Genomic DNA, 25,026 nt, shown 5'->3' with positions numbered 1-25,026 from the left:
GTTCACATACTCTTCGTGGAGGCTCCTTTCTTGTCCCCCAACGCACAATTAATTCTTATAAACTTGAAATGTGTATGTTTTAAGCCTGCGTTTAACGCACAATTAAACACAGGCTTAAAACATACACATTTCAAGTTTATAGAATTAAGACAATAAATACAAGGATGCACATTATCCATTTTGTACACATAAGTTTTATTAACTCGACCCAGAAGAGAATAGAACTATTGTATTATTGTTATTATTATTAGTCACTTATCTGCTCAATACTGAAGGTGAATCAGCCTATTATCAGTTGTTATCCCGGTGACGTCAACTATATTGTAAATCAGTCTCTTTAACCACTTTCGACAGTAAGTTCACAACTTGCTCACTATGCAGTCCACATTCGTTACAGAATTTGACCAACATTAGTAAGTCCAGGCTGCCTTCCTTTCCAAGAGACAATTGCATACAACCAATGTCGCTTGAAAACTAACGTCATTGCAGATCCGAATCCTGAGCGAGCTATCATACACAATCACCGGCGAGGCCATTTCCCGGTGTTTCCACGAGGAAAACAGTTTACAGTTACTCCAGTCGGTAACTTCCATCTCTTCGCCGACGGAGCCGCTTAAATCGCCTTCTCCGGCCATGGTCCACCCTCGGCCAGCCAGAGAAGTAATAGAATTCTTTGAGCAAAGATAGACAACCGTATTAATACCTATTAGCGCACTCGCACGAATCAGCAGAATACGGAGAAGGCAACCGTCTTCACTATAGGTAGCAACTAATGTCTGTAATGATCCAGGCAGAGAAAGTGTGCCCTCACTTCACGGACAGGCATGAGATCGAACAAACACCTTGAAAAAAAAAACAACAAAAAACAAAAAAACTTTAATCAAACGGAGGGAAATTACGCGGCATATCGCTGTTCACTCGGTTTGGAAAGTCACGTACTATTTACCGAATTACATGATTCAACCACTTACCAGCAAGATCATGTGCACAGTCTGCACACGGACTCAACACAAAGAGAGTATTAAAATTTATCGCAATTATTCGTCAACACTGCTCTGAATTCGTACAAGGGAGTGGAAACATTTGACAACACATCTCGCATCAAAAACGAGCCTGGATGATACGTAGCGGGATGGGGATAAGGACGAAAGAAAATTCGTCAGTTGTGGGGACTAGCAAAAATTCGATTACCACTTACAAATAAACATGGTGCTAGACAAGAGCTGAAGGCGCCAACAGCTGATATTTCCTGCAATAGCGTAAGATTCAGGTACGACTCAAAAATAGGTGGTAATTTTATTAAACGGACGATACATGGCGCAAGTTGGTTCAACTAACCTGGAGGTAAAGTGAAATTATACTGCAAGAACCACTGAAGCTCGCGAAGAATTTAGCCAGCCAGAAATTCAGAAAAAATGACCACGGTGTACTATCGCTTCACGTGGCAGCAGTTCAGTCTACAACAAAGGGCCACATGAAACATCGTACTTTTCACTGGTCTATAATTTATATCAACTTTCCTTTCAGTATTGATCAAATTATTCAGTCATAATTTTAGTCTGTGGCACTCATGTAAAACCAGAGATGCTTTCATAGAGAAATTCTGCCATTAGATTTGGAATGCTTGTTTGACTCGGTATTACTAACAGTTTTCAGTTTTACTTCTCTAGCAATTAAATTTCAAATATTTCGGGTAAAACCTTGAGTGAAAATTCGTCGCTTATTAATTTCTCACACTTAAAATAATTTATTGCACGTTCGATATGCATAATGTACTGCCACGTAATAAAACTGTTATGTTAATTAGCAAATCTACTCAAGAAAATGTGACTGCAAGTGAACTGATACATGATTGCAGTAACATTCATCTCCCTCTTCACTTTTTTTTTTCAATCGTAGCCGGCCGGAGTGGCCGAGCGGTTCTAGGCACTACAGTCTGGAACCACGCGACCGCTACTGTCGCAGGTTCGAATCGTGCCTCGGGCATGCATGTGTGTAATGTCCTTAGGTTAGTTAGGTTTAAGTAGTTCTAAGTCTAAGGGACTGACGACCTCAGTTGTTAAGTCCCATAGTGCTTAGAGCCATTTGAACCATTTTTGTGCTTTCTGATAAAAGCTGATTCTGCCTCTGTGTCAGTGATGGCCGTGTGTTGATCAGAAGGAGGCCAGTTGAGTGCCTGCAATCAGTCTGTCTGCGTGGAAGACACACTGGACCCGTACCTGGAGTTACGGTCTGGGATTCAAATGGTTCAAATGGCTCTGAGCACTATGGGACTTAACTTCTGAAGTCATCAGTCCCCTAGAACTTAGAACTACTTAAACATAACTAACCTAAGGACATCACACATATCCATGCCCAAGGCAGGATTCGAACCTGCTACCGTAGCGGTCGCGCAGTTCCAGACTGTAGCGCCTAGAACCGCTCGGCCACTCCGGCCGGCGGTGTGGGATTCGATTTGGTATGACAGCAATGGCACTCTCGTGGTTATCCCACGCACCTTGATGCAAAACTGTACGACAGTCTGGTTATTTGACTTGCTGTGCTGCCTTCATGAACAGCGTTCCAGGGGGAGTGTTCATACAGGTTAGCACTTGTCGACATAACGCTGTTGTACGTCAATGATGTCAACACGTTACCTCAGCCTGCTCGGTCATCAGATCTGTCTGCAGTCGAGCACATTTGAGACATCTTCGGACAACAACACCACTGTCATCCAGAAACAACATTTACCGTCTCTGTACTGACCAACCAAGTGAAACAGTCATGGAGGTCATACCACAAACTAACATCTGCCACCTATACAACACAATGCATGCTTGGATTCAACATCCTGGCGATCACACCGGTTGTTAATGTACCAGAATTTCATATTTGCAATGGCCTGTTTCGCACTTACATTAACCTGTTATTTTTCAATGTTAATCACTTAAATATGTTAGCTAGACACGTGTATTCCAGAAATTTCATTAATGCAAATTATTTGTTTGTGTAGCGATTTGTGGTATATTACCAGAATGAGATTTTCATTGTGTAGCGGAGTATGTGCTCCTATGAAATTTCCCTGGCAGATTAAATCTGTGTGCCGGACCGAGACTCGAACTCGGGACCTTTGCCTTTTGCGGCCAAGTGCTCTACCAACTGAGTTACCCAAGCACGACTCACGCCCCGTCCTCACAGCTTTACTTCCGTCAGTACCTCGTCTCCTACCTTCCAAACTTCACAGAAGCTCTTCCTGGAGGAAATAAAGCTGTGAGGACGTCCCGTGAGTCGTGCTTGGGTAGCTCAGTTCAAATGGTTCAAATGGTTCTGAGTATTATGGGACTTATCCGGCCGGAGTGGCCGTGCGGTTCTACGCACTACAGTCTGGAACCGCGAGACCGCGATGTTCACAGGTTCGAATCCTGCCTCGGCCATGGATGTGTGTGATAGGTTAGTTAGGTTTAGGTAGTTCTAAGTTCTAGTCCCATAATGCTCAGAGCCATTTGAAATATCGGACTTAACATCTGTGGTCATCAGTCCCCTAGAACTGCTTAAACCTAACTAACCTAAGGACACCACACACATCCATGCCCGAGGCAGAATTCGAACCTGCGACCGCAGCGGTCGCGCGGTTCCAGACTGAAGCGGGAAGAACCGCTCGGCCACTTCGGCCGGCGGTTGCTCAGATGGTAGAGCACTTGCCCGCGAAGGTCAAAGGTCCCGAGTTCGAGTCTCGGTCCAGCACACAGTTTTAGTCTGTGGCGTATTATATTGAGTGGGACCTTAGACATTTTGTTCTCGACCACAAGCACGCAATTAAGATTCTTTTGCCTCGCTGTGGCAGTGAGCCTGGGGATGATGTCGACGGGCATCGTGCTGGCGTGGTCGTCGCCGGCGGTGCCCAAACTGCCCCACCTGACGGCCGCCGAGGCGTCGTGGGTGGGGTCTCTGCCGTCGCTGGCGGCGGCGCTGGGACCCTGGGTGGGCGGCTGGGCGGCGGACCGCGTGGGGCGGCGCACCACGACGCTGATTGCAATGCTGCCCATCAGCGCCAGCTGGGTCGCGCTCATGTTCGTCGAGTACTCGCCCAACTGGCTCTGCGTCGTGCGCTTCATCTCGGGGCTCGGTATCGGCGTCGGAAACCCAGCGCTCAACATGTACGGTGCCGAGATCTTCCAGGTATGAGTGTTTGGGAGTGTCTATCAAATCCTCTCGGTAATAAACAGAAAACTGAGAACATCTTACGTAACGATCAGTTTGGCTTTAGGAAAGGTAAAGCTACCTGAAAGGCACTGGTGGAGTTACGCCTGATAATTCAAGCAACACTAAAGAAATACTCTGAGGGGACAAAAGTCATAGGATAGCGACATGTACTGTAACTGGGTAACGTCTTTTGATGCTAGTCAATTGTCAGGATGAGCATTACTGCAAAGGGTATTTGATTCTGAAGAATTATGTCAGGGTGAAAAACACAAAATAAATTGAAACTGGCTGGCAGTTTAAAACTGTGTGCCCCACCGAGATTCGAACTCGGGACCTTCGCCTTTCTCAGGCGAGTGCTCTACCATCTGAGCTACCGAAGCACGACTCACGCCCGCTACTCGCAGCTTTACTTATGCCAGTATCTCGTCTCCTACCTTCCAAACTTTACTGAAGCTCTCCTGCAAACCTTGCAGAACTAGCACTCCTGAAAGAAAGGATACTCCGGAGAGTTTGGAAGGTAGGAGACGAGATACTGGCAGAAGTAAAGCTGTGAGGACGGGGCGTGAGTCGTGCTTCGGTAGCTCAGATGGTAGAGCACTTGCCCGCGAAAGGCAAAGCTCCCGAGTTCGAGTCTCGGTCGGGCACACAGTTTTAATCTGCCAGGAAGTTTCATATCAGCGCACACTACGCTGCAAAGTGAAAATCTCATTCCCACTAAATAAATTACTTTTTCTCTCTTAACAACAACAGGGTGGGTTCTTCCTTGGCTCGGGTATGAGGTAGAATGAAACAACATTTTTACATAAGATAACTTTTATTGCTGATTACGCCTGGCGGTGTATATCTCGTGTCGCTGTTTTGACCAGTTGACTGGAGACGCGCATCGTGAGGTGGCCCGTTTAATTATTGCGAACGAAGTCGTGAATCAGATGGTGATACCTTGGATGTGGCGTCTCTTCTCTAAGCGGCCGCGTGTGTCAGTGTTGTGCGTTGGCCAGCGGAGCGGCGCGGCGGGGGAAGGCCAGTTTCCTGGACTTGAACAACGGACTCCAGTTTGCCAGTCTTCGGCTTTCAGATCTTCATCACCAGCTCACAGGTGACTGCTGATGTGAGGCCGTCTCCTTCCCGCCCTCACGAGTCACCCGGGTACGTAAAAATCACTCGTCAAATACCTTCTAACTTCTGTCTTCTGGCGGCGAGGCTGCTGCTTGCTATTCCATTACAGCGGTGGACTCGGTGCTTCTGTGTACGGTGTATTCCGTTTCCTGCATGACGGTCTTCAGCACCGACTCAACTGTACTGGAACTGAACTCGAACCGAAACTGAACTGAAAACTACTGTCGGGCCCACTGCGTCTCGCGTATTTATTTACTTCAGTTCGCTGGAGGTGAACGACTTCACGGTCATTGCCTCTTCTGTCACGTTGAAAAGCTTCTCGAAGAATCTTCTTAACGTCGGTCATTGGCTCTTGGAATGTAAGCGAGGGCCTTTGATCACATGTGACAACTGAGAAACACGTGAGCTGGTCGGGCGATGCCCTGACGGCTGAATCGACAGCTTCTCTTATGTGGGGAGGGCGATGGCTTCTCCTGAACGTGCTGTGCTGACTTGCAAGCGCCGGCCGTTACCACTGCTGCTCTGCCCACTCTTTGCCAGTGTGTAACTCTTCTAAATTAAACTAAATTTTTCATTTGTTTTCTAATTTCTACTTCACTTCACATTGATTTCACTAATTTATTTACCTATCTTAAGCACCACTCAACAGTACATATACAGATCGCGGTAGTATCTTGTACACAAGATATAAAATACAGGGAGCGAAAGGCTATTTACAATTTGTACAGAAACCAGATGGCAGTTATAAGAGTCGAGGGGCATGAAAGCGAAGCAGTGGTTGGGAAGGGAGTGAGACAAGGTTGTAGCCTCTCCCAGATGTTATTCAATCTGTATATTGAGCAAGCAGTAAAGGAAACAAAAGAAAAATTTGGAGTAGGTATTAAAATCCAGGGAGAAGAAATAAAAACTTTAAGGTTCGCCGATGACATTGTAATTCTGTCAGAGACAGCAAAGGACCTGGGAGAGCAGTTGAACGGAATGGACAGTGTCTTGAAAGGAGGATATAAGATGAACATCAACAAAAGCAAAACGAGGATAATGGAATGTAGTCGAATTAAGTCGGGTGATGCTGAGGGAATTAGATTAGGAAATGAGACACTTAAAGTAGTAAAGGAGTTTTGCTATTTGGGGAGCAAAATAACTGACGATGGTCGAAGTAGAGAGGATATAAAATGTAGACTGGCAACGGCAAGGAAAGCGTTTCTGGAAAAGGGGAATTTGTTAACATCGAGTATAGATGTAAGTGTCAGGAAGTCGTTTCTGAAAGCATTTGTATGGAGTGTAGCCATGTATGGAAGTGAAACACGGACAATAAATAGTTTGGACAAGAAGAGAATAGAAGCTTTTGAAATGTGGTGCTACAGGAGAATGTTGAAGATAAGGTGGGTAGATCACGTAATTAATGAGGAGGTATTGAATAGGATTGGGGAGAAGAGAAGTTTGTGGCACAACTTGACTAGAAGAAGGGATCGGTTGGTAGGACATGTTCTGAGGCATCAAGGCATCACAATTTAGTATTGGAGGGCAGCGTGGAGGGTAAAAATCGTAGAGGGAGACCAAGAGATGAATACACTAAACAGATTCAGAAGGATGTTGGTTGCAGTAGGTACTGGGAGATGAAGGAGCCTGCACAGGATAGATTAGCATGGAGAGCTGCATCAAACCAGTCTCAGGACTGAAGACCACAACAACAATAACAAGATATAAAAGGGCGCAATGTTGGAGGAGGTGTCAGTTGTACTCACGTGAATAATGTGAAAAGGTTTCCGACGTGATTATGGCCGCACGATGGGAGCTAGACGCATGGGACATACTATCTAGGAAATCGTTAGGGAATTCAGTATCCGAGATCCACAGTGTAAGGAGTGTGCCGAGAATACCAAATATCGGGCATTATCTGTCTGTGGGCAAGGCAGTGCGCGACGACTTTCAGTTGGTGAACGAGGTAAGTGGCGTTTGCGTAGAGTTGTCAGTAGTAACAGACAAGTAACACTGAGCCACACAACAGCAGAAATAAAAGTGCGACGTGTGACGAACGTATCCGCTGTGACAGTGTCATGAAATTTGAAGTTAATGATCTTGAAACGCCCGCTAAATCACGCAGGGCTAACAGGTAATTAGGGTTGTGGAAAGGGCCAAGGGAGTGCGGTCGGATTCATTTCACAATTGTAATTTATTATCATTTATTTCACAAAAACACTTTTGAAAGAATTAAATTTGCTTCGTGGCTGAAGGCCTCCAAACAGATGCTTTAGAATAAGTTTGATTTTGAAAAGACGTGACACACAGTTAAATTTACGAATAAGACGAATCGCATACATATATGAGATCAGCATGCAGAGCGGCTGAAGGCCGCCGGATTAAATCTTCAAAATTCCAAATATACTATGATGATTACTGAAGGCAGAAGGCCACAATGTTTTAAGATGCTAAAAGGGCTGATGGCCCTCAAGGTGCACAGAAAGAGATAAACAAACGCAATAAAATGGCTGAAGGCCACAAGGTTAAATTCGGAAAATAAAGGAAATATATATATTACAACAATCGGTAAAACAATACATTAAGTTTACAAATTTCCTTTTGCAACACCAACGGCGGAAGGCCCACAATAACTTGTAAAACCTTTCAGAGGAAATTACAATACCCTTTCAAGAGCAGAAGGCAATAATGTTTGGACTTGAAGGAAACTCTGAGAACATGTTTCCAGGGCTGAAGGCCCTCAATTAACCTTGCCAAATTGAAAATATAAAATACAATAAAGCCCCAAACATCTTTTTAAAATAAATTACAACAGCATTAACACTGGCAAAGAATAATTAAGGGAACAGCATATGACATCTCCTTTACTTTATGAATGCGTATGATTTATTTACCGGTGCGTTAATATAATTACTTATATATTTGCACCTGGAGTGGACGTAAGTAAGAGAGATGCATAACAAAGTATTTTTGTTGTACTTATCTTGTAATTTGTCTGAGTCGGGTAGCTGATGATTCCTTCTAATTAAAACTCCAGGTCATACAATTTGCGGTGGTTTATTTGTTGATAATAACATTTTTCCAAAGTCATTGCAGAATACATCAAACTTCACATATAGTCTCTTTGACAATCCAACAGCTGACAGACTGGCTTACTGACGGAAAAGACTTGCCTACAAAGTGAACCCCTAGGCGAACTGGCTCTGCATTGCCGCGTTTGCTTATATATATTCCAAACAATGAGTGTTTATTACTTCAATTATTATACCATTGTGAAATTCATAGTTACAATTAAAAGTTACAAATAAACAAAAGGTTGACAATCGGATTACTTACAGCATAAAATATTAGTTCATTACAGATGAGTTTTAGGTTAGAAATTGTATAATTTAAGACTGAAAATTAAATATGATTTTTTTACGATAATGCGTTTCATTTATTTAATAAATACAAATCAATTATCGATCAGAAAATATTGCTAACATATACGTAATAGCTGGGCGGTCTAGGACGCTGCAGTCATGGACTATGCGGCTGATCCTGGCGGAGATTCGAGTCCTCCCTTGGGCATGGGTGTGTGTGTTTGTCCTTAGGATAATTTAGGTTAAGTAGTGTGTAAGGTTAGGGACTGATGACCTTAGCAGTTAAGTCCCATAAGATTTCACACACATTTGAACATTCTTTTTTACGTAATATATACAGAAGTTGTTTAACCTCTTTAATAGCTCATAACTTTGAAATATGCATCCAAACGTAAGTAATGGAGTTAATTACATGTGCTAACAATGATTAATTAATTATTTTAGTAATGGTATTAATTATGGTTTACAAATTTGGATTTGAAATCACATATCACTTGAAATTACGTGAAGTTAAATTTGGTTCTTGCTTTTTGATCGATTTACAATAACGTTTTCCAAACTGAACTTTCGAGATCTAATTGCAGTTAATTAACGAAAGTAATAATGATGCTAACATTTATAACTACTTCTAATCAAATTAATTACATACTGATTATTATAGTTCTGAGTAAATGTTGATGGTTCATAGTGATTATTATGTTACATATTATTTAATTAATCGTAAATTTCGTTTAAATATCATTCATAGTATTATATAGTACAATTACATAACAGGAAAAGGTGCCATAGTCGCATAATTTTTATTCTTTGTGTAAGAGAAAGTACCGATACCCGGCTACAAATTCCGGGTATCGAATATTATTGTAATTCTGGGGAGGGGGGTATGTTAAAAGCACTCAGGAGCCTCCAGGGGATCGGTCTGCCCTCCTTCACTTAGGCGAGACAGGCAGTGAGCCCAACTACACTCTATTCGTCCGAACACAACCAAGGGACAGTCAGAGACCGACCGACCAACCGCTTGCTTGCCACGACGGAGTACACGAGAATTCAAGCCCCCAAAAAAGTTAGAAGTATCACTATCCGCAAACAAACGCGGATGTGAACAGAGCGGCCAAATCTACACACCATGTTGGGCGGCAACAACCGATGAAGAAAAGACACTGCCTAAATATTACGCTAGCGGCCAGGGCAGGTAACCAGAACACTAACGGCCACAATGCAGAAAATACCGCTGGTGCACTTAACTATCGATAAATTAATTTAATCAGTTCCACCTGACGGCGGCTATCTCGAACACTTCACTCGTTGTTGCTCACAGGAAAACCTCCACAACAGCAACGTCGGAACCAACAACGTAATGCTCAAAACCACTTAACCTACACGTCTTGGGTCGGCGAGCGACGATGCTCGTACCGATCGGACAGCTCCAGATAGACTCTGACACTGCGCAGAGACCGCCAGCGGCCCAGTCGACTACGCCGCACGGAGATGTCCTCGGACCAACCGACCGACCACCACTCCACCAAAGGTCAGGCCCGGCTTAAGTGATGCGTGGCAGCAACGGTCGGGAGGGCGACGTCCACGCAGGACTCACTGCTGCTGCAAGCCGGCGACTGGCTGGCCTGGGCTGCACTCCAGACGCGTTGCCGCTCCTTGCCAGGGCCCAACTCACGACACGAACTGCCGCCGTGAACTCTCCTCTTCCGACGTCCCGATTTTTTTTCCTTTATTGATTTTCAATTTCCCCCGAAGGGGGCGGGCTGGCAGCAGCTTAGTACGCTGCTCTACAGCCTACAGACTTTTATTTTAAAAACGGAAGAAGAAAAGAAACAAGAAAAACAGGCGATAAAACGGTGACGTAAAGTGTAAAATGGCGGAAAAATGCGGAAAGTTAAAACAGAAAGCAAAAGCCGTTGGCAATGTTAATAAAAGACACAGGAATCAGACAAGTAACATAGTACACACACAATTAAAAAACACGACGACAGTCTGGTTTCTGTTCGCAAGAGATAAAAAGCACACCCAGCAACAGTATGATGGCCGTTCGCAACACTTCCCAAAAAACACAACATGGAACACTCACTGTAAAACACTTACTGTAAAACACGGCACGAAAAGGGCGGCACAAAGAAGACACTCCCGAGCCAAAGGCAGATTGGGGGGGGGGGGGGGGGGACCTGGAGGAGGGGGAAGAACAAGGAGGGAGGAAGGAAAAAAACAAAAAGGGGTGGGAACCAAGGAGGGAGAGGACTAATAAAGGGGGAGAGGGGCAGGGCAGACGCGAGAGGGAATGAGAGGAGGCAGAGGAGGGAAATGCAAAAGGACTTGGGGGAGAGAAGGGGGCAGAGAGAGGGGAGGTGGGGAAAAAAGAGGATGGAATGGGGGGAGAGGGAGCCCAGGAAAAGGACAGAGGAAAGGAGGGGGTGTGAGGATCAGAGTCGACAGGAGGGATAAATGGAGGGAGAGAGGGCATCATCTGGGAGGGGGAGTTGATGAAAACCACCTTGGGAAAGGAGATGAAGGGTGTAGAGATGGTGGGTAGGGGGGACACAACAGTGAAGACGTGGCAGGGGGCGGGGACGGGAGAGGAGAGGAGCAACCAGGGGGTGAGGGGGATCAAGGCGGCGGGAGGTGTAGAGGATGCGGATATGTTCGAGGAATAGGAGCAGATGGGGGAAAGGAATGAGATCATAGAGGATCCATGTGGGGGACGGGAAGCGTATATGGAAGGCGAGGCGGAGTGCATGACGCTCAAGGATCTGGAGGGACTTATAGCACGTTCCGACTGACTCCCTCAGCATGCCGACAACATCTAAAATAGTCGTCAGTGAAAATAACGCCAACTACACACACAACCTGACAAACACTTGCACGAAGACCTGAGCGATACCGAACAGAAACTAAGCAAACATGAAGACAAGTCGGGAGTCGATGCACATACATACACAGCCGACTCATGAACGATCAGTGAGCCAAAACGCGTGGTCCGGCTCAAGTGATGCGTGGCAGCAATGGTCGGGCAAGCCATGCCGACGCAGACCTCACTGCTCCAACCTGACTGCACTAGTTACAACTCCCTGACTGGCAAGCCCGGACTGCGCTCCAGACACGTTCCAGCTGACTGGCAGACCCGAACTCGCGACGCGAACTCTCTTACGACAGACAACGACCGGAAAGTCATAGCTGTTGAGCAAAGATACAACGAGATGGGATACATCGATAAGCGTTGCTAGCGCCACTCACGGTCAGGCAAAGCAGTAAATCAGTGACAGTAGTAATTTAAATTATCGTAGTGAGCTCGAAGTATATAAAAAGCAGGTCGTAAAATAAATGATGGCGGGAACAGGAGCAATGCACGGCTCAGATCTGTCGCAGCAGAAGACCAACGCAAGTGCCTTTGCTAAACACACCATATCGCCTGCAGCGTGTCTCCTAGGCTCGTAACCACATCGGATGGACTCTAGACGAAGCCTGATCAACTGAGACCTGATTACAGTCGGTGAGAGTTGATGGGGAGCTGATGGTAGGGTTCTAATGTGGTGCAAACTCCACGAAGCTATGGAGCCAAGTTGTCAACGAGGCGGTTTGCAAGCTGTCGGTTGGCTCCATAGTGATATGGGCTGTCTTTACGTGGAATGGACTGGATCCTCTGGATGTTTAGCTACATGGAGGCCTTTTTGATTCCCACAAAAAAGTGGAACTTTTATGCATGACAATGCGGCGTGTTTCCGAGCCACTGTTGTTCGCGAAAGTTTTGGAAAACATTGTGGACAGTTCGAGGGAATGGTTTGGTCACCCAGATCGCCCGACATGAATCCTATCGAACATTTATGAGACACAATCGAGAGGTCATTTCGTACACACAATCCTGCACCGGCAGCACTTTCGCAATTATTGATGGCTATAGAGTCAGCATGGCTCAATATTTCTGCGGGGAACCTCCAACGCCTTGTTGAGTCACTACCACTTCGAGTCGCTGCATTAAACCGGGCAAAGGGTGGCGCGACAGGATATTAGAAGGTATACCGTGATACTTTTTGTCACATCAGTGTATTGTTGCGTCCGCCTGCTTTAGTGGACAATAAATGTTCATGTACATTCGGTAGAACAAGTTTAATTAACCAGAAACAATACGTCGTCTCCGACGTGCGTTAAGTACCATGTAAAAAAAATTACTTTTGAAAGACAATTCCTTCTTAATGGGAATAAACAGTTTTGAAAAGTAAGCGTCTTCTCGAGTATGAAAGTAACAGCAACATTTATATGTAGGCAGACGGCCTCAATGAGATGTAACTTCTTGGATAATGAATCAACGTCAATACTGATACTTCGTGGCAGATTAAAACTGTGTGCCCGACCGAGACTCGAACTCGGGACCTTTGCCTTTCGCGGGCAAGTGCGCTACCATCTGGGCTACCGAAGCACGACTCACGCTCGGTACTCACAGCTTTACTTCTGCCAGTATCTCAGATGGTAGAGCACTTGCCCGCGAAAGGCAAAGGTCCCGAGTTCGAGTCTCGGTCGGGCACACAGTTTTAATCTGCCAGAAAGTTTCATATCAGCGCACACTCCGCTGCAGAGTGAAATCTCATTCTGGTAACATCCCCCAGGCTGTGGCTAAGCCATGTCTCCGCAATATCCTTTCTTTCAGGAGTGCTAGTTCTGCAAGGTTCGCAGGAGAGCTTCTGTAAAGTTTGGAAGGTAGGAGACGAGATACTGGCAGAAGTAAAGCTGTGAGTACCGGGCGTGAGTCGTGCTTCGGTACCTCAGATGGTAGAGCACTTGCCCGCGAAAGGCAAAGGTCCCGAGTTCGAGTCTCGGTCGGGCACACAGTTTTAATCTGCCAGGAAGTTTCATATCAGCGCACACTCCGCTGCAGAGTGAAAATCTCATTCTGGACACGTCAATACTAACTGAAGGCTGACGCCCTTTAAGAAAATGACTCCTACTGGAAAAATCACTAAATAGATTGGCCGTCAGCAAAATAGGTACATCATGGTGTAGGTTTTAGTTCTGAGTAACTATTATTTTTCGGCATTTGTTTGGTCTTGGTTACAACAGATGTTTTTTTTTATTTTTTGCTAATAACCGGGTTAAAAAACAGAAATATCAATTAATTATCCATAATAGCAGTACCAAAAATGTTTGGTTTTCAAATAAACCTTTTTTTAAAAATAGTAATTTTTATTCCCTAAATTTCAATTGCTTTAAAATGTTGCATTATTATAGGAAATGGAAAGGCGGTCAATGCTACTTTAATAACAAAAGCGAGCAACACACATGGCATAAGAACTGGTAAGGCATTGCTGATGCAATAATGGAACTGTCAGCATTTGACGTGGTATTTCGATGGCATGCGTGTACATACGGCGTGCGAGACACTCCCCATCTGGTCTATATTGTAGTTTCTCCCCGTCGTCGTCGGAATTTTGTCGTATTACAGAATGGCATCATCCCTAATCTGGAAGTATTTTGTGAAGTGCGGTATCAACGAAGTGTAACGCCCCATTTGCTTTAAAAAATTAGGCCTAATAACGGGAGTTGCTACAACAGACTTGCGACACCACATAAGGAGAAAACTTAAAATTTAATAGTTCGTTCGTAATTGACAATAAAAATAGAAAGTACTTGACGTCTTTCCAGTGTCTACGTGGTATCCCCTTATTTGCTTGTAGGTCTTGGAGATGACCAAATTAACGCAACAGATATAATTCTTCAACTTCAGGTTTCATCCTTCAGCACTGAATACTCGCAATGCCCAAAAGAGCATTGATTCTCTATTACAGCATGACTTTTGAGCAGATCTACGTCATGACTTCCTGGTAATCAGGCTCGTCCTCCCTCTTTCCTGGCAGGAAATAAAGAAGATGAATGTAAATAAACAGCACACTGCGTGTAAACTTCTACGCATATTACTTGTAAATAAGCTGGAAAACAGCAATGCTAGACAAGGCGATAAACAAGTTTACTTCCATATCTCCTTAAGATGCCTTCTCCTGCCCCAGGTTCCCTACATCGAATTATTCAGTGGAGCATTCTCTGTATAATGTTACAATTTTGCACGCTCGTACCGAAACAGTATGCAGAGCAGTGATTAAAACCAATGGAGCCGATTTTGAAGAGAGTAAAATTTGACTGCGTGCATTTTTCTTTTTTTTTTTTTTTGGTCTTCAGTCTTCTTACTGGTTTGATGCAGCCTGCCACAAACTCCTCGCCTGTGCTAACCTCTTCATCTCAGAGTAGCACTTCCAACCTATGTCCTCAATTAGTTGCTGGATGTATTCCAAACTGTCTTCCTCTACAATTTTTGTCCTCTACAGCTCCCTCTAGTACCATAGAAGTCATTCCATCATGTCTTAACAGATGTCCTATCATCCTGTCCCTTATCCTTATCAGTGTGTTCCACACATTCCTTCCCTCTCCGATTCTGTTCCTCATCCCTTACCTTATCAGTCCACCTAATTCTCAACTTTCGTCTGAAGCTCCACATTTCAAATGCTTCAATTCTCTTCTGTACCGGTCTTCCCACAGTCCATGTTTCACTACCATACAATGATGTACTCCAGACGTACATCCTCAGAAATTTCTTCCTAAAATCAAGGCTAATATTTGATACTAGTAGACCTCTCGTGGCCAGGAATGTGCTTTTTGCCATTGCTAGTCTTCTTTTGATGTCCTGCTTGCTCCGTCCGTCATTGGTTATTTTACTGCCTAGGTAGCAGAATTTCTTAACTTCATCTACTTCGTGACCATCAATCCTGTTTCTCGCTGTTCTCATTTCTACTACTTCTCATTACCTTAGTGTTTCTTCGATTTACTTTCAATCCATATCCTGCACTCATTAGACTGTTCATTCCGTTCAGCAGATATTGTAATTCTTCTTCACTTTCGCTCAGGATAGCAATGTCATCAGCGAATGGAATCATTTAATTCCACTCCTGAATCTTTCTTTTATTTCCATTATTGCTTCCTCGATGTACTGATTGAACAGAAGGGGCGAAAGACTACATCCTTGTCTCACACCCTTTGTATAACGAGCACTTCGTTCTTGGTCGTCCACTCTTATTATTCCCTCTTGGCTGTTGTACATATTGTATATGACCCGTCTCTCCCTATAGCTTACCCCCACTTTCCTCGGAATTTCGAACATCTTGCACTATTTTACGTTGTCAGACGTACGCAAATTGGAACTAGAAATGTTTGAAATACTTACACGTCAGATTTGGAATCTTTTATTGAAACTAATTACATGCAGTCAAAACTTACTCTCCTCAAAACAGCCTCCTTTGGCTTTAATCTCTGCTCTGCATTCGCGAGACATTCTTGCTGTCACCTTCATCACGGTTTCCTCGGTGATATGCCGCCATTCCTCTTGTAGTCTGGTCCAGAGGCGATGAACGTTTGTATTAGGCCTTGATTTAACTGCTCTACCCAAGAGATTCCAAGCAGTTCAGTAGGATTATAGTCAGGAGATTGGGACGGCCAGATCATATTTTTCAGTTCCTTCTTTGCCAAATACACTTTACACAGTTTTTAAGTGAGTTTAAGGTTGTTATATAGCTGTAGGACGAATACCTTGCCAATCAAACATCTTCAAATGGTTCAAATGGCTCTGAGCACTATGGGACTTAACAGCTATGGTCATCAGTCCCCTAGAACTTAGAACTACTTAAACCTAACTAACCTAAGGACATCACACAACACCCAGTCATCACGAGGCAGAGAAAATCCCTGACCCCGCCGGGAATCGAACCCGGGAATCCGGGTGTGGGAAGCGAGAACGCTACCGCACGACCACGAGCTGCGGCAAACGTCTTCCACATGACTTTGCTTGATACTGTAGAATACGACGGTAATCCTCTTTCTTCATTGTTCTGTTTATTTGTAGAAGATCATCGGTCTTACCGCCACCAAAACATCCCCAGACCATGAGAGAACCCATTCCATGCTTTAATGTTGATGATACGCATTGGTGTAACATTCGTTCACCTGGCAACCGGCGAGAAAACTCGCATCGCTTTGTGCGAAAGACCTGAAATTCGGTTTCGGTAGTGAAAAGTAACTTTTTCCATTGATTTACTGCCCAACTTTCATGTTGTCTGCTCATAGCCTGTCCTGCCTACTATTACCCGTCAGTAATGGTTTCTCAGCCGGCGCACGCCCGTGAAGGTTCACTGCCTGAAGACGTCTTTTCAAAGTACTGACACTCACCGGATTTCCCCTATTAAAGTTGAGTTCTCCTACTAAAACTGGCGCTGTTTTTGAAATTGTAAATTTGTGTTAAGGTCTTATGGGACCAAACTGTTGAGGTCATCGGTCCCTAAGCTTACACACTACTTAATCTAACTTAAACTAACTTACACTAAGGACCACACACACACACACACACACACACACACACACACACGCACACACACACACACACACACACACACACACACACACACACACCCATCCCCGAGGGAGGACTCGAACCTCCGACGGGGTGAGCCGCGCGAACCATGACAAGATGCCCAAGACCGCGTGGCTACCCTGCGCGGCTGGCTCTGTTTTGAATCCATCACGTTTACTTCTGACTACTATTTATTTGTCATCACTTTTTGATGTGACTTTTGACCCACCCTTTCGAGATCGATCCATATTCTGGCCAGTATCCGCATGATTTTGCAAGGTAAAATGGACACACCCCAAGGAAACATGTTCTTGGAGTGCTGTTTGTCGTATAGTAAGACCGGATGCACGAAAAGACCCAATTTCAGAACGTTTTTCTGTTGAAAGCTCCTTTCTTCGTCCCATTATCGATGTTTACAATGAGCAAACTTCACTCTTTTATATCTCGTGAAAAAATTCAAGCCCATCTCTTACCCGTATCCGTGTTTACAGATTTATTGACGCCCTATGAACGCCGTCTAGTGAGGAAAATAAGCGGCATGCAATGCTTGGAACGCGAAGAGCATAACAACGGAAAGTTGTGTTTTGAGAGGCTCTGAGCACTATGGGACTTAACTTCTGAGGTCATCAGTCCCCTAGAACTTAGAACTACTTAAACCTACCTAACCTAAGGACATCACACAACACCCAGCCATCACGAGGCAGAGAAAATCCCTGACCCCGCCGGGAATCGAACCCGGGAACCCGGGCGTGGGAAGCGAGAACGCTACCACACGGCCCGCATCTCGTGGTCGTGCGGTAGCGTTCTCGCTTCCCACACCCGGGTTCCCGGGTTCGATTACCGGCGGGGTCAGGGATTTTCTCTGCCTCGTGATGGCTGGGTGTTGTGTGATGTCCTTAGGTTAGTTAGGTTTAAGTAGTTCTAAGTTCTAGGGGACTGATAACCATAGTGCTCAGAGCCAGCTACCGCACGACCACGAGATGCGGGCATCGCCGGTGTCACGGAGCAACAAGCGTCATCGATGCGCCGTTTTAGATCGTCTGGGGATGTGGGCTCAATGACATAAATACGATCCTTTAGATGTCCCCACAAAAAGAAATCTAATGGTGTTAAATTGGGTGACCTTGTGGGCCATGAATGAGGATCATGGTGCCCCAACCACCTTCCTGCAAACCTGTTGTTCAGTTCTTCCACAACAGCACGAGCGGAATGGGCTGGGTGACAATCGGACACCATCCACATATGTACTCTCATGTGTAGATACACATGTTCAAGGAGACCACCCAAACTGTCGACTATAAACGCGCGATATATCTCACCCGTCAGTGTACCTGGGAAGTTGTGTGGACCGACGATTTCATCCCCAAGGATTCCACACCATACCTTAATAGACCACCTACGTTGACGGTCGACAAGTAGTACCCACAGGGGATTGTCAGTGGCCCAGTAGTGCACGTTATGGCGAATCACTGCACCATAATTTGTGAACGTGGACTCATCAGGGAACATAACACCTTTTAAAGACTCCAGCGGGATATTATGCATGACCCATTCACAGAATATAACTCTCGCACGGAAATCATTCCCATGCAGCTCCTGGGTCAGTGATAGACGGTACAGGTGAAACCTGTGACCGTGTACACAGATGTGAGAGTGACACCAGCGACTGCAGCAACGGCTTGTAAGCTGACATGAGGATCGTGGCGTACTGCAGCTAAAACAAACACCTCCGTCTCCTCACTTCTTGCAGTCCTTCGTCTGCGGTGCATTACCAAGCTGCCTGTTTCACAAAGTCGTTGTTCGGCACGTAAGAATGTAATGGTGGCCGGAGTCTGCCGCCTAGGATATCTCACGGTGTACACCATGGCTGCTCCAGTGGCATCGTGTCGGCACTCGCCGAGCATTAGCAACATGTCATACTCCTTGTTCGTGTATGCCATCTTCATCCGATGTCAGTAACTGGGGTATATTGAGCCCCGTTTGTTTGTGTGGCTCGAACTGTCTGGTATACGGCCGTGTGCGGCGACAGTCGGTAGTCTAACAGCGCATCGAGGAAGCTTCTCGCTCCGTGACACCGGCGACGTTACAACTCGGCGACACCACATTTAGAAGGCGCATTCCGTTATGCGCAGCGTGTGTGGTATCGGCCCCTGAAACTTTGAAGGGTTGTAGCTCCCACACTAAAAGAGATAGGAATGTAATCTAAATTGATGTATACACAGCTGGTGTTGCTGTAACTCTTTGGATAATAACAGAATAAACTATGTTAATAGCTCTGCAGACAATGTAACGTTTCTCATGGTGACCTACCGCAATAAATATTCCCGTCGCCTATTACTACGTAACTTACAGGGGCAAACATATTTAGTGAAACACCCTGAATATAATAAATGTTGGTTCTGTCACGCTCGCCAATGTAATGCTGGCTTTGTTTTGACTGGTGTGGAATTTTTTTTAAAGGTTTTTGAAATTAGAAATAAAATTTTCGTGAAACAAGGTTACATAACATATATTTTATCCTCATTTACCTGTCTCATCAGGTCTATAATCCGTTGTTGGAAATCAGGAAAGTCTGGTGACACATGACTCTGTTTGAGTTTAGTTTCAAAGCAATGAAATAATCTGCATAATAATAACAGCGATAATCGGACTTCCCAAGGAACATTGGGCTGCAGGCTCGACTTGTACGTATGAGAATGCTTAAAAGATAGTGTGGTGATGGCGCGCAATCGTTGTGTTAAGTAAACAATCTGTTCCAAGTAAATAACAGGCTGAAAAGACATGAAAGCTTTCTGGATTTGGCCGACATAGCGCTCATTACACTATTTCGAGTAAAATATACAGGGCAATTTAAGCATTTACCTATTATTTAATTTGTGGTTGTTGTTGTGGTCTTCAGTCCTGAGACTGGTTTGATGCAGCTCTCCATGCTACTCTATACTGTGCAACCTTCTTCATCTCCCAGTACCTACTGCAACCTACATCCTTCTGAATCTGCTTAGCGTATTCATCTTTTGGTCTCCCTCTACGAATTTTACCCTCCACGCTGCCCTCCAATATTAAATTGGTGATCCCTTGATGCCTCAAAACATGTCCTACCAACCGATCCCTTCTCCTGGTCAATTTGTGCCACAAACTTCTCTTCTCCCCAATCCTATTCAATACTTCCTAATTAGTTATGAGATCAACCCATCTAATCTTCAGCATTCTTTTGTAGCACCACATTTCGAAAGCTTCTATTCTCTTCTTGTCCAAACTATTTATCGTCCATGTTTCACTTCCATACATGGCTACACTCCATACAAATACTTTCAGAAATGACTTCCTGACACTTAAATCTATACTCGATGTTAACAAATTTCTCTTCTTCAGAAACGCTTTCCTTGCCATTGCCAGCCTACATTTTATATCCTCTACTTCGACCATCATCAGTTATTTTGTTCCCCAAATAGCAAAACTCCTTTACTACTTTGAGTGTCTCATTACCTAATCTAATTCCCTCAGCATCACCCGACTTAATTCGACTAAATTCCATTATCCGCGTTTTGCTTTTGTTGATGTTCATCTTATATCCTCCTTTCAAGACGCTATCCATTCCGTTCAACTGCTCTTCCAAGTCCTTTGCTGTCTCTGACAGAATTACAATGTCATCGGCGAACCTCAAAGTTTTTATTTCTTCTCCATGGATTTTAATACCTACTCCGAATTTTTCTTTTATTTCCTTTACTGCTTGCTCAATATACAGATTGAATAACATCGGGGAGAGGCTACAACCCTGTCTTACTCCCTTCCCAACAATTGCTTCCCTTTCATGTCCCTCGACTCTTATAACTGCCGTCTGGTTTCTGTACAAATTGTAAATAGCCTATCGCTCCCTGTATTTTACCCCTGCCACCTTCAGAATCTGAATGAGAGTATTCCAGTCAACATTGTCAAAAGCTTTCTCTAAGTCTACAAATGCTAGAAAAGTAGGTTTGCCTTTTCTTAATCTTTCTTCTAGGATAAGTCGTAAGGTTAGTATTGCCTCACGTGTTCAAACATTTCTACGGAATCCAAACTGATCTTCCCCGAGGTCGGCATCCACCAGTTTTTCCATTCGTCTGTGAAGAATTCGTGTTAGTATTTTGCAGCTGTGACTTATTAAACTGATAGTTCGGTAATTTTCACATCTGTCAACACCTGCTTTCTTTGGGATTGGAATTATTATATTCTTCTTGAAGTCTGAGGGTATTTCGCTTGTTTCATACATCGTGCTCACCAGATGGTAGAGTTTTGTCAGGACTGGCTCTCCCAAGGCCGTCAGTAGTTCCAATGGAATGTTGTCTACTCCGGGGGCCTTGTTTCGACTCAGGTCTTTCAGTGCTCTGTCAAACTCTTCACGCAGTATCGTATCTCCCATTTCGTCTTCATCTACATCCTCTTCCATTTCCATAATATTGTCCTCAAGTAGCCCTTGTATAGACTCTCTATATACTCCCTCCACCTTTCTGCTTTCCCTTCTTTGCTTAGAACTGGGTTGCCATCTGAGCTCTTGATATTCATACAAGTGGTTCTCTTTTCTCCAAAGGTCTGTTTAATTTTCCTGTAGGCAGTATCTATCTTACCCTTAGTGAGATAAGCCTCTACATCCTTACATTTGTCCTCTAGCCATCCCTGCTTAGCCATTTTGCACTTCCTGTCGATCTCATTTTTGAGACGTTTGTATTCCTTTTTGCCTGCTTCATTAACTGTATTTTTATATTTTCTCCTTTCGTCAGTTAAATTCTGTATTTCTTCTGTTACCCAAGGATTTCTACTAGGCCTCGCCTTTTTACCTACTTGATCCTCTGCTGCCTTCACTACTTCATCCCTCAAAGCTACCCATTCTTCTTCTACTGTATTTCTTTCCCCCATTTCTGTCAATTGTTCCCTTATGCCCTCCCTGAAACTCTGTACAACCTCTGGTTCTTTCAGTTTGTCCAGGTCCCATCTCCTTAAGCTCCCACCTTTTTGCAGTTTCTTCAGTTTATTAGTTTTTAATTATTTAATTAGTAATTGCAGTAACAGTAACCTATACGGATTCTTATTGTCTGGAACCTCTAACAGAAAGGATAAAAGTAAGTTGTACATCACCTTTGCCTTTTATAAACAACAGAATTAAGAAAATTCCATCAAGTTTTCTCTTTTTTTTACATGGAGGTTTAATGATTTCTTATAATGCAATTACTCCCTATTTGCAGGCCAACATCAGGGGTGCGCTGTCTATGGTACAACAGCCGTCGATAACGACGGGCTTCATGATCGACTACTGCATCGGCCCCTTCGTCTCGTACACTACGCTAGCAGCCATAGGTCTCAGTGCAACTCTCTTGTTTCTGGTGACCTTCTTCTGGGCGCCAGAGTCGCCCTACTACCTGCTGGCCAAGGGCAGGGATGAAGACGCCGCGGAATCTCTCCGGCGACTGCGAAACGACAACAGCGACATCTCTTCTGAACTTCAGAGGATGAAGGTACACGCTTCATACGATCTGTACTCGTCGTAACTCCAGCCTAATGTTTTCTTGACCCTTGCAGGACTTAGTGGTTACAAACGTCACCTGCAACCAATTCATCCTCACCCCCCTTTCATATCCCTCAAAATACATTAACTATTGCCTTGTTTTTTTTTATTGGTTATGTATACGTGGTAAAATCACAAATACGACATAAGAAGTATACTTGTACAAGAGAAAAAGACTTTATCAAGCTATTAAATTACCTTATGCCAGACAGCCGCAACAGTAAATTACATGAAACCCTCCCGCTACAAATGTTACTACTGTGTGCGAGATACTAGCCTCTTCTGTATAAGATTGGAGCCCATGTGGAAGTTGTAGCTGGTTCTTAAGGCACCGGAAAAAATCCAAAATTCTGCAAATTGTGGTAATATGGTCGAGGTAATGTTGGCTGAAGTGGATTGCTACTGCACATGACTAGGACATTGAGGCTGAGACAATTAAGTGACATATATGAAATTTCACGATGTACGCCAGTCATTTTATTCACGAGTTTGGTATTGATCAAAATAACAAAACCATAATCACAGCTATCAACGATGAATAATGTGCACGCAAGATAATCTACACATGTTACAAGAATACTTTTCATGCACAATGATGAAATGTTCAAATGTGTGTGAAATCTTATGTGACATAACTGCTAAGGTCATCAGTCCCTAAGCTTACACACTACTTAACCTAAATTGTCCTAAGGACAAACACACACACCCATGCCCGAGGGAGGATTCGAACCTCCGCCGGGACCAGCCGCACAGTCCATGACTGCAGCGCCTGAGACCGCTCGCCTAATCCCGCGCGGCCTTGCACAATGGACAATAAATAACACTAGTCTGCATTTCAAAACTTTTTGTCACATGATTTGTTGAAAGTAGGCGTTCTTGAATCAATTTTTTATGCTGATTCGTGAAATAACTTTTATTTTTATCTATCACTTTAGGTTTTCAGCAACATAAGAAGTAATATTTTGACGATTTTAACTTTTGAGCCTACAGATATATTCAAACACCATTTCACACACTAAGAGTATTTAATCAAAACACATTTAAAAAATAAAACTAGTACTACTACTACTACGTGATCAGGCCCAGTGGACTGCACGCATCTACAAGTTTCCTCCTCCACTGTATTCTGTCCATTGCTGCTATCCGCCATTCGTCCACATCTATTGACATTTGTTCTAAATCTTCATGGAGTCCATCCCTCCAACGCTTCTTGGGTCTCCCTGGCGGTCTCTTTCCTGTAGGTGTAAAATCCAGGAGCTTCCGAGGCCATCTGTGATCCTCCATCCGGGCCACATGGCCGGCCCACTGCATTCGTTTGGCTTTGACAGCTCCTGCTATGTTCGGCTGCTGGTATAGTTCCTCAAGCTCTTGGTTGTATCTGATCCTCCATTCCCCTGTATCTGCATCCAGAACCAGACCGAAGATCTTCCGAAGCACTTTTCTCTCAAAAACGAGGAGCTTGTTGAAGTCCTGTTTCCGGATACTTTATGTCTCACAGCCATATAGAACAACAGGCTGGATCTGCGTTTTGTACAGTCGAATCTTGAACTGTCTGGAGAGAGGTTTGGACCGAAGCAGTTGTGCTAGGCTGTGGTAAGATCGGTTTCCTGCTTGTATTCTGGCATTGATATCTGCTTCACATGACGAGTCCTCAGTGAAAAGTGCCCCTAGGCATTTGAACTCTTGCACTCTCTTGTAGGAATGGTCCCCAACCTGCAGTGATTGTAGATGATCAGCAGTCTGACAACGACCACGCGTCATAACGAGGTACTCTGTCTTAGCTTCCTTTATGTTTAGCCCAAATTTGCTGGCAGCCTCCTTTAGTGCTTTGGTCATTTGCTCCAACTCCTCTTCCGACCTAGAGAGTAAACAGATGTCGTCTGCATAGGCTAATTATGCCAGTCTCTTTCCTTCGATTTCAATCCCTTTGTTCTCTTGGAAGGTCTCGCGTACAATCTTCTCGAGGGCAAAGTTGAACAGGATAGGGGACAACCCATCTCCTTGCCTGAGTCCTGTCACAATTTCAAATTCCTCAGTTACGCGATTTCCCATCTTCACCTTTGCACGTGTTTCGTTCAGACAGATCTTTATAAGATTGATGAGTTCCTCTGCTATGCCAAACTCCCTTAAACAGTTGAGCAGGCTCTTGCGATGTATGCAGTCATAGGCCTTCTTAAAATCAACGAATAAAATATGCAAATCTTTACCATATTCACCCAGTTTCTCATTTAAAAATACTCTGTAGAACTACCCTAATTTATTTCGTGACTGCCATGTATAAAAACAAGAAGTCAACAATGTTTCATTAATTTTTAAACTTTCTCTTCTTTGACTTCCTTGCAGATCCTGGCATATGATGAATATCCCTCTTCAACATCCAACACTAGACGAACATCACAGCTGCAGTCCAGTTCTCATGTTATCTCCTCTCAATCTTAACATCTTGGTGTTTCTCC

At 44.3% G+C, this 25,026-nt stretch overlaps 1 protein-coding gene across 1 annotated transcript in view; it reads left to right on the top strand.

The window, feature by feature from the left end:
* The first annotated feature begins 3,837 nt into the window (after positions 1-3,837).
* LOC124606588 (facilitated trehalose transporter Tret1-like) overlaps positions 3,838-25,026 on the top strand; it is a 59,066-nt gene continuing 37,877 nt past the window's right edge. Inside the window, exons 1-2 of the mRNA XM_047138574.1 lie at positions 3,838-4,158; positions 22,251-22,520. Of these exons, the coding sequence (XP_046994530.1) occupies positions 3,838-4,158; positions 22,251-22,520 (591 nt within the window). The remainder of the gene's footprint in view (positions 4,159-22,250; positions 22,521-25,026) is intronic.

This window comes from Schistocerca americana, chromosome 3 (genome assembly GCF_021461395.2).
Source record: "Schistocerca americana isolate TAMUIC-IGC-003095 chromosome 3, iqSchAmer2.1, whole genome shotgun sequence".
In the NCBI taxonomy this organism is placed as follows: Eukaryota; Metazoa; Arthropoda; class Insecta; order Orthoptera; family Acrididae; genus Schistocerca; species Schistocerca americana.
Note: the sequence above shows the minus strand (reverse complement) of the source record. Positions and strands in the feature narration are given on the sequence as shown.